The sequence below is a fragment of the Diabrotica virgifera genome, chromosome 3, assembly GCF_917563875.1.
Source record: "Diabrotica virgifera virgifera chromosome 3, PGI_DIABVI_V3a".
Taxonomy (NCBI): Eukaryota; Metazoa; Arthropoda; class Insecta; order Coleoptera; family Chrysomelidae; genus Diabrotica; species Diabrotica virgifera.
The window spans coordinates 78,876,274-78,887,870 of NC_065445.1; the positions used below are offsets into that span (position 1 = coordinate 78,876,274).

The following is an 11,597-nucleotide window of genomic DNA, read 5'->3' on the forward strand; positions in this document are numbered from 1 at the left end:
AGAATAGGGGTCGTGATATAGCTTATTTGAAAGGTAATTCAATTCTCTATTCACTTTAATAAACATTAACATAATTATTTATACAGGGTGTCCAAAAAATTTTTTTTTAATTAAATTTATTGGTGTAAAAAGAAGAATCTATGTAATTTATTTAATACAAAATACATTTTACTGCTATCATAAAACAGGAAAAAATGTTTATTTGACAAATAAATATTGTTTTTTGCAAATTCATTATTAAAGCAGCCACCCACCTGCCTCTTGACAATTTGAGCATTTAATTTAAGCGAAAAGCAATGATTTTTTTTTCAAATAAACATTTTTTCTATTTTATGAGAGCAGTAAAATGTATTTTGAATTAAATAAATTACACATCTTCTTCTTTTTATGTCAATAAAAATTCAAAAAACTTTTTTTCATCACGCCCAAATGGGTGACGTCACTAGTATGATATATATGCCAAAAAGTCGTAATTTAAAAATACAAATTGACCAGTTTCGGTATTTTTTTCCAAAATCGTCCATTTTCGAGAAAAATGAATTTATTCCAACCTTTACGTGCTCACTGTATACATTGAATAGTAATGGAGACATGGTACATCCCTGCCTAACTCCTCTCCTGATTTCAAAAATTGCATGATATTAATCGTTTTTTATATTATTGTTATTTTGTGGATTAAGTTGTTGTCCAATTCATTACATTGAAACCTATTCATTCATAAAATCAGTTTTAGTGGGTACCTAATAATTGCATTACATTTTGTAGGTCAATATGTTGCACGTCCATCAATCTATATTAAGTCGGTGACAATGAAAGTGTTACATAAATTTATTATCTAACTAATATTGCTATTCCTTTTACGGATATTGCCTTGATAGTGAAAAAGTATCACGTACTTTACAAACTACAAGTGAGTAAGACGAATTTACCAATTTCACATTTTTGTTATGCACGATTAGAAATTATTTAGAGTAGGTATATAAATAATAGATCTGAAGACCTTAGGATCAGTTAATCAATTATTGTTTAATTTAAAACATATACTCATTAGGGAATAGCTGGCAATATCTTTACTACTTAGACAGTAAAGATGAGTTTTAAAACTGTAAGTAAAATATAAGATTATTTATCAATTGAGAAGCTAGAAAATGTATATTACAAAGTTTATGGATTTCTTTCTTTATCTCCATGGAGCTTTATTTTCATTATCATCTCCTTCCTACAATATTTAAATAACTTTTTTCTTATAGCTCTTCTGCTATGGTGTAGATACATATTAATTTACTATTGACTATTCAAATTACTAGTTTCGGGTCTTTATTATGGTCTAATTCTTCTTCTTTGGGTATCGTGCCCAAATTTTAGGCGTGAGTACCTTGGCAATTTACCGATACTGTTCTCGAACTTGCGTGGCATGTAACAATTTATCTGCTAATAAGTTAGTCCATTGACAAAGGTTTCGGAGCCATGAATATTCCTTCATTCCAATTCCACTTTTTACCTCGATCTTTCCGTTGAGTATTAACTGCAGTATCCAGTATATGCTACCTCTAACTATATGCCCCAGATTCAGCTGAGACTTTTTCAATATAGATCCAAGTTTAATAAATGCTCCTCTTGCCATTTCTACACGAGTTTTAATTTCTTCATCAGGTGATCTCGTTTAACCAACATCGTAGGTATTTAACTTTTGTATTCGGCTCATTGTTGACAATTAGTTGCATAGAGCCAACGTCTTGTTTACTAATCACAAGTAACTTTGTCTTTGATGTATTTATGCTAAGTCCGTGTTCTAATTAGTCGCTAATAACTCCAGGACAAGTCTTCTTTTTCTCTTTTCTGAAGTTTTCAGTTATGTGTTATTGACAATGTATCTTCTGGCATACCTACTTAATATTTGACTGCATTAATTGAAACTATTTTCATCAATACCATCTACCTACTAAATTAGCAGCTTTCACATTCATTCTAGAGGCTTTGAATCTAAGGTACTTTAGTCTAGTCTAGTCAAATGTAATAGTAATTGTCTAGTCCTCAATGTACGTCTTCACCTAGGTGTTCCTATCACTTGTTTCTATTTGTAAATTTTCTTGAAAACTGTTTATAGATCTCTCCTTCATAGATGTCCTATCTGTATGAGATTTTTGTATTTTTGTGCACATTTTTGTTCTCAATTTGCACCCTTTGAGATTCTGAGTCGCTCAGAAGCAGAGTGGCCTAAGTGTAAAATTGATGTTTTGAGATATCGGCAAATAAAGAATTGAGCTAAAAATGAAACCAGTTTTTTTTATTAAACAGTATTATTTTATTCACTTACACAAACATTTCTGGAACCTAATACATTATATGAGTCGAATGCGCAAAAAATTAACAAAAAAAATCTTTTTTTTCTATAAAAAAAAGTCAGTTGGGCCACTATGTCAAATATTAAGCTTTTACGAAAAAACATAAAACTTTCACTTGGGTCACCTATTCATCTGTTTCCGATCCAATATCATTATCTACTGCCTCCACGTTTGTCTTCAGGTTTATGTAAAATTCATGATAGACCGGCGGAATGTAAGGAAGAAGACTCTGAAGGTCTTTATACTTTAGTTGCTCTATGGGTCTTCCAGCAGGATAGAGGATGTCCAAGTAGAAGTCTTCTCTTTTTATCTGAAAGACGTCTGTTCTTTTTTTTGTGACGTCAACACAATTAAATAATACACTCTCGTTATTAGAATACTTAAAATAAATTTTGAATGGCTCTTCTGATTTGAACATTAGCCACTGTATTTTAAGCCATTCTACTTTTATATCTTGCTCTCCTTTTTTTCGGTTTGTAAGTAACTTCTCTAGTTTTTCAGTACACTTAAAATTTTCAGAGGTCATTTTAAATACCTGAAATTTGTTCTTCTTTTTGGAACTGGAAATAACTTTCACCCAATCGTCTGGCAAAAAAATGTCTTTAAAATATCGTTTTTGTTTTTCGATCACTCCAAAGTCTCTGTCACATGGCAAATAGGAGTGACCGGAAACTAGAAACTTGTGATGTATGACTGTGGGACTGAAAGTATTGGAGACACTCATGTATGTACAAATAGATGCCAGTTTAATATTTCGATTTTGACCTCCGCATTGGTCGCTGTACAAGATCAAAACTGATGTGTTAACATATGTTTTTACGTAGTGTAAAATGCAAGAACCAATTTCTTGTGGGCCACGTGAGGCTATGCCTTCATGCCATACATACATGTGTATCTGTCCTGTCGTTAGATTGTGGATGCCAAAACAATACGTCCACAACTGTCTCTTGTAATAAGCCACTCCCGTAGAAATACTAGGAGTAGCTAAAGTTTTCATTAAATCAAATGCAATTACTGTTGTGGTATCTTTATTCTTGGCTGCATCTTCCTTCATTCCACTTCGAGCTGCTTCTGCCTTCCGCAGGTGTAACTCTTTCTCTATTTCCATTCTGCTTTTTTCTACACCTACACAGCTTTTTATTTTCATGTTATAAGCGTCACATCGTTTGCAAGTGTCAGTGAGAGGATAACGGAAATGAAGATTAAAATCTTCATTAAATATTTTCGAAAAGATGAATTTGGATACCTTCACTTCTGGTTCTTCACCTTGCACATACAAATCAAAAAGTTTTGAGATATTTAAATCAGGTGACAGATACTCTCGATTAGGATTTTTGTTGCGGCTATAGTGTGATGTATATTTGGCAAATTTGTTAATGAAATCTTTTATATTTTGGATATCGGTTTCCCTTGTCTTATTCTTAGGGGGGTGCTTGCCTCTTTTATCTAGTGGCGGAGTGATTAATTCGCCACCTATTGATTTGTTTATTAAAGCTCTGGTGAGCCTTCCATCTGAAACTTGTAGAGCTTTTTTGAAAAATGATTTACAAACAGTTACCATATCACCTGATTCTTTCGGTAATGTATAAATTCGTGTCTTAGAACGTTTATTATTGTTTTGAGCTGCTGTATGTCGACCTTTATTGACAACATTTACTTGTATATTAATGTAAGCAGTCTGTAAATTAAAATCAGATAAGTTGTAGAAACTTTGGAAAATATTTTTTCTTTCTTTAAGAGATAACAACAAATGACACTTTCGTGGACAGCTGCAAACTCCATGAAAAAATTGTTTCTTAGACACAATTCTACCACGAGAATTCAAATATGATTTTCCTGAATTTCTTTCCAACTTAGACTTAGATCTTTTCCAAACTGAATTATTTTTCTTACGTTTTTTACCCCTACTTGATCCAGGTTCCATAAGTCCATCTTCTGTGAAGCTTTCCCTAGTTGTAGAAGACTCAGCATCAGAAGGTGGATGGAAGTCAGAGCCAGAATCTGTTTCAAATTCACTGGGTTCACGAGTACTGGATGTATCCGACAACGGCATTTCCAAACTATAACAAAAATATTCTCTATTAATTATTAATTCAAGTGATCAAATGTCTTTAAAAAAAACTTTTGAATAAAATCCTTTACAAAAATGTCTTTAAGTTAAAGACTAACCTATACTTTGGGCAACATCGCTTAGAAAACCATAAACGTACCATAGATATTATGAAAATATGTCTAAGTAGAAAACTAGCCTGCTTTCTTCATTTTAAGGTTATAATTTTAAGGTTATAATCTTAAAAAATTTAGAATCCTAATTTAAATTTTGAGCCGAGATATTTACAATCACTATTAATTTACACTAAAATACAATAATTTACTCACCGTTGCTCAAGATTGCACAAACATAAACCGTATAAAAGGCTGATAGTACTTTAAAGAACGAATTAACGCTAGACGAGACTGATACAAACACACAAGGCAAGAGTGACAATGTCTAAAATATCATACTGCACACTGGCCCAACTGTCACTTGGGCCACGTTTCCATAACTAGATCATGTGAAATGTTTACGTAGCCTAACTGTACAAGTAAGTCGCGTCATCTCTTGGTATACAACTAAATGTTAGTTGAGCCACTCTGAAATGAAAGATATGATAAAATGCCACCTATTGTACTACCTACCTGAATTATACAAAAAAATCAGTTGGGCCACTCTGCTTCTGAGCGACTCATAGATGTCCTATCTGTATGAGATTTTTGTATTTTTGTGCACATTTTTGTTCTCAATTTGCACCCTTTGAGATTCTTGGTTAATCACTGCTCTATACATTTTAATTTTTGCACTTTTAGTGAGTTTATTTTAAAATAATGTTTCCTCGAAACTCAAACTGCTTTCTTGACCTCAAAACCAGCGAAAATAAAAACTAATTTTGTTTTTTTTTTATTTTTAGCTAACATTGCTACTTCTTGCTTTCGCCACTTTCCAAATCGAGTGCAGTGTAGTTCCATTTAGATACACTCAAATAGCACCCCCAAATATCCGACCATTTGCTGCTCAAGTCAGTACATTCACTAGAGGACTTAACGTACTAGCAGCACCTTTAGCCGCTGGAGTTTTAAATCCCCCAGCTATAGTAACCAGAAACATTGTTCCAGGTTTACCTTTCACAGACCCTGTAGCCTTACCTGCGCCTGTTGCAGCTCCTTTAGTACATGCGCATTCGCCTGTTGTATCTGCACCCTTTGCAGCCCCTGCTGTATTTCCTGCTCCAGCCGCTTTTTCAGCACCATTTGCAGCACCTGTAGCTCCAGTAGGTGTTATTCCTGGACCACCTGCGCATGTGTTGCCAGTACCGAATGCTAGATCGGTGCATGCAGTAGCTCCAGCAGCAGCACCAGTTTTATGGTAGTAAAATGATAGTTTTATATTAGATATTTTCAATCTATAGACTGAAAATTATGTTTTTTTACATGCATAATTATTGTGATATTGATATATTGATAAATATATTTCAGTTTTTTTAAATGAATTTTTGTATCTGTTAGTGGACGTACCTAATGAACTTATTAATCAATTCACTCATGGCAAAATGTTGCAAAACCTCCGAATTTTAAAGAACCGGTTGGATTGACATGAAATTTGGTATTGGGACCGTGCAAGTTCGGAAGAGCGCACCTGGTTTCATAGCTCAGCAACATTTTTAGTACTTTTAATTATATTGGCCAATTATATTAGTCCTGGTAACTGGATAATTGTCAAGGCCATAGCCCAAAAAAAAGAATAAGAAGAAAAAGTAAGATTGAGGTTATATTATTAAAAGGTAAACATTGCACATTGCAGGTATGTAGTAACGTAGTAAATAAAATTAATTTTTAAAATACAGTACTACAAACAAAATACTCATTTAATTCACTTTAATAATTGCATATCACATCAATATTGTGGAGCAATATATAATTTTTACAATTTATAACACAGCATTTGCGAAATCCCATTTTCTTCAATGACAGAAATATACGTCAATTTGACAATATGAATTATTCAAGAAATATTTAAGAAAGTTGTAAGTTTTCTCCGCCACTCGAGCACAATCGTTTCTCGTATCCACTCCAAGTACTTGCACACAGCGAATACACATAGTTAACATGTCAAACAAAGTGATATTGTACCGATGTGTGCTTTTGCTCCGGGGTGACTTTCACCCACTTCTCGGGGGTGAAAAGTATCATCACCTTCACAATAAGTCTGGAAGTGGATAAACCTAGTAATTCTAAGCAACTTTTATTTTATGAATTTTTTTTTGAATTTTTTTATGAATTCTGTACCCAAAATTTGTTGAGAATAAACAACACTTTTTTTCCACAACACAAATACACGTGGCAAAACACGAAAGGCCAACAATCAACAATAGACTATATAATTACAAATAGAGAAATCATACCTAAACAAATACTAGACGTAAGAGCATTAACATCGCCCACTATCGGATCAGACCATAATAGGTCTGGATCCCGCGTATGAAAAAAAAGTTGATTAATAGCAAGCTGAAAATTTGTTAATAGCTTAAGGGTGTCTAGTCGGACAAACTTTGATATAGGGGAACACTGGAACAGGGGAAGTTTTAATTGTGGAACAGGTTAAAAATTTGGAACGGTCAGACCACGAAAACGGCACATGTATTTTGTCCGACAGAACAGACTTAAACTCTTCGAATAGAGATTAAACTCTCATGCAAAAATCAGACTGCTATTTATCACCAAATGGGCGTTTTAATGAGTGGAACATGTAGAATATGTCAAATGACAGGAATTATGACAGGTGATAAATAGCAGTCTGATTTTTGCATGAGAGTTTAATCTCTGTTCGGAGAGTTTAAGTCTGTTCTGTCGGACAAAATAAATGTGCCGTTTTCGTGGTGTGACCGTTCCAAATTTTTAACCTGTTCCACAGTTAAAACTACCCCTGTTCCAGTGTTCCCATATATCAAAGTTTATCCAACTAGACACCCTTAAACTATTAACAAATTTTCAGCTTGCTATTAATCAATTTTTTTTTCATACGCGGGATCCAGACCTATAAAATAGTGCTTGGAAAATTTTTGCTCAAAATACCACAAAACAAGAAAAAACCACCCAAGTACTTCGAAAAACTAAACATTGAGTCTCTAGAGAACCAAAACACAAAATGGCTGTATAAAAGACATTTAGAACAAAGTTTTGAGATAAACCCAGTAACAAACAGGTGAAGAAGTAAATGAGACATGGGCAAAAATAGAATATAATATATTACAAGCCTCAAAGGAAAGCATAGGGGTCAGAAAAATTAACCTGAATGCAACAAAAATATCAAAGCCCTGGTTCAATACTGAAGTAAGAGATCTAGCGTACGAGAAGAGGAAAGCATACCTACAATACTGCACTAACAAAACACCAAACAATTACCAACAATACAGAGACACATCAATTATAAAATAAGAAATATAAAAAGGGAATATTGGACACGCTTTACCAAAGAAATGGAACACGATTTGTATGGGGCGCAAAGAAAAGTTTGAAAAATATGTACCAAAAAATAGGAAAAAACCCGTTAACGAGTATAGAAGTTTAAATAAAATAGAAGCAGAACAATGGACCGCCTATATAGAAGAACTATATAAGGAAGATACTATAATACCTGAAGAAGAGGAAGAAACAGGAAATAAAGACGAATCCAACATAGACACAGAACTAGAAATCACAAAAGAAGAAATGAGGAATAACATACGTAAATTAAAACACAGAAAAGCACCAGGACCCCATGGGATACAAAATGAACTACTGAAAGGAGTTGATGATGGGATATGATTGATGATGGGAAAGGAGTATGATAAGGATAATTAAAGACATTAATACGAAGAACAAAACCAGAATAAAAGTCGAGAATGAACTAACATCGGAAGTAGAAATCAACTCGGGAATCAGACAAGGGGATAGCTTGATCCCATTGCTTTTTAATTTAGTCATGGACAAAATCATAAAAAACATTAAAGGTACTGGAAAAGGATACAAGATGACGGAAAAACAAATAAAAATCCTCTGTTATGCTGACGACGCAATCTTAATCTCCGATAACGAGGATAACCTACAGCGAATGGCACAAACTTTCAATACAGTGGCGAAGAACTACAACATGAAAATATCAACAGCCAAGACAAAATCCCTGGTAGTGTCAAGGGAACCCATAAGATGCAAATTAGTAATTAACAACGAACTAATTGAACAAGTCTCGAGATTCCAATATCTGGGAGTCGAAATATGTAGTTATGGAGATGTTAAAGAGAGCGTCGGCACTGGATGCGCTTTTTATATTCCCTCAAAAAGTATAGAAAACATGTTTACACTGGATCATAATTTTTCAATTTTTACTGCTGAAGCCATAGCAATTTATGAAGCATTAAAGTATTTTAAGAGTTCCAATGACAGCTCCGCAACAATTGCGTCTGATTCTTTGTCGGTTCTTTTAGCCATTGAGACTATGTTTTTACCCAGTAAAAACACAAATATTTACATTCTTCTAATTAAAAAAATTATTTTTGAATTACACCATGAGCAAAGAACAGTTAGATTTTTGTGGATTAAAGCTCACATAGGGCTCGAGTATAATGAGCATGTAGATATATTAGCTAAGGAAGCCATTGCTTCTGGTGTGAAAACAGATTATAAGCTTTGCATTCCAGATGTATTTATAAAAATCAATAATGATCTAAACAAACAGTGGAAACAAGAATATTATGAATATAGTCAACACTCCAAGTCACAATATGCACTGATACAACCCACAATCCCGAGTGAATTTTGGTTTAAAAATTACTCTGTCCCACGTAGATACATTACATCTATTATCAGAATGAGATCTGGACACGCGTGTTATCCAGCCCATCTAGCAAAACTTAGAATTTTAAGTTCCAATTTATGTGAAGATTGTCAAAAAGAAGCAGATTTAAACCATATTTTCTTTGAATGTACAAAATATATACAACAAACTGATGACTTAATAAAAAATTTAATCAAACATAAAATCCTTCAACATTTGCTACCTTTTGTCATTAAATAATAAAACCGTATATGACTATTTAACAGAATTTATTTCAAAAAGTAACCTTAACTTGTGAGCACAGTTAAACTAGTAACCTTTGTTTTACCCCATTTGTTTAAAACCTTCTTTCCGTGACCCAGTCTAGTTTGTGTATTAAATTAATGTCTTGATGGGTCCCTAGACGAGAAGCGAGTAACCATGTTATTCCTTACTGATAATCAAATAGTTATTGTGATAATTACTTTCTTTTCTTTGCTTTAGGAAGAAAAAAAGTTGTGACTGGCTGAATGGCAAAAACCTGTGCCAAAAAAAAAAAGATAGCGTCCGAAAGCAAGCAAATAAAGCCAATTACGTGTCAGGATGTCTGAGGGATGTCATCTGGAGAAACAAAGATATGAGGCTGGAAGGGAAAGTACGCATATACAAATCATGTGTAAGACCGATCATGACGTACGCGATAGAAACAAAAATGTGACACAGCAGAAACCAAGAGGATATTGAGAACATCAGAAATGAGAACGCTGAGGTCAATAACTGGGAAAACACTGAGAGACAGAATACCGAACGACAGAATAAGAGACCTCTGTAACATATAAGATATAGTAGGGTGGGGAAGACAGAGACGACGAGAGTGGAATCAGCATGTGACGAGAATGGACAGCGAGATAATAGCCCGTACAGCCAGGGATTCGAAGCCAACAGGCAAGAGACCAATAGGAAGGCCCTTTAAAAGGTGGCGAGATAGCTGGCAGTAACATCACAGCTACGAATACAAGCTCAAAATCAGTAAAGAACAGGCCAAGAGGTCTATTATAAGAAGAACTTTTATTTTATAGTAATATTTATTATGTATCTACAGGGTGCATTAAAAGTAGCGGTACGGTAGAATATTTCGCGAAATTAACATCGGATCGAAAAACTGAAAATTACGTGCTCAATAGTTTTCAAAAATCTATCGAATGACACCAAACACGACTACACTCCACCCAGTTGGGTGTGGGGCAAATTTAAAATATTAAATAGAAACCCCCGTTTTTATTGTAGATTTGGATTCTTTATGCAAAAATAAGTAGGAGATGACGTTATAATCGGAAAGAAGTATTTATCGCGATACCCCAGGTAAATTATAGAAAAGCATTTTTTATCCTACTTATTATTCCCTTTTGATTCATGTTTCCTAACCCTTGCAGGATCAACGATTTATTAGAAACAGCCAGGACCAATGGGGGTTCAATAAATGTCCACACATATCTTAATAAAAAACGTGCTTCTTTATTAAGACTAATTTAAAAATAATACTTTTACAAATAAAAAAGTATTCCTAGACGTTAATGGAACAGTTAAAAAATATTAATTTATAATTTACCCAGAGTCTTCGGCTTCAGTGGAATTGGCATCATCGTAGGATACAGAAACATTTGACTTGTTGCTGTGCTTACCTCATACATACTTCTGGAATTTTGAACAATCTATGGTTGTTTTTGCCAACTTATTGGTCTTTTCCCTGTTCTTCTTCTTCTTTAAGTGCCATCTCCGCGAGGAAGGTTGGCAATCATAATGGCTATTTTGACCTTCGAGGCAGCTGCTTTGAACAGTTGCCTTGAGCTGCAACCAAATCATTCTCTCAACATCATAGCTATTCGGACTTTAACAACTGCTCTGAAAAGTTCATTTAATGTACATCCGTATGTATCCATGATATTTTACGTCTCCCTATGTTTCTTTTTCCTTGGATCTCTCCCTGTATAATGAGTTGGAGCAAGTTGTATCTCTCTCCACCTGTATGTCCGAAATATTTATATCTTTATTCACCTTTCTCAGAACCTCTTTGTGACGTGTTCTGTCCAGGGCCATAACTACGATGTTGGGGGCCCCCTTCTTACCCCCAGAGGAAGGGGGGAGTAAACCATCCATCTCTCATCTGGAAAACGTTTTACGAAGTTGATTGCTTTGTTTTGAAGGTCTTGTTCGTTGGCATTTAAAATAAAATCAGGTTGAACAATTCGGTACGTATCTTACACTGCCTTCATTCTCTGAAAGCGATGTCTAGCTGCCAGGCAACCAAACGACGTTTTTATAACGTAGATAACACGTCATAAAAATGACCAATTGACGTGTTTCTATGACGTAATATTGACGTTGAAAATCACGTGTATTTGTCTCATCGATTTGACGTCATA

General features: G+C 34.2%; 1 protein-coding gene across 1 annotated transcript; it reads left to right on the forward strand.

The window, feature by feature from the left end:
- The first annotated feature begins 991 nt into the window (after positions 1 to 991).
- LOC114327868 (calphotin-like) lies at positions 992 to 5,872 on the forward strand. Its single transcript, XM_028276580.2, has 2 exons — positions 992 to 1,105; positions 5,294 to 5,872. Exons 1-2 carry the CDS (start codon positions 1,091 to 1,093, stop codon positions 5,750 to 5,752), a joined length of 474 nt encoding a protein of 157 aa, XP_028132381.2. The 5' UTR covers positions 992 to 1,090; the 3' UTR covers positions 5,753 to 5,872.
- The last annotated feature ends 5,725 nt before the right edge of the window (positions 5,873 to 11,597 follow it).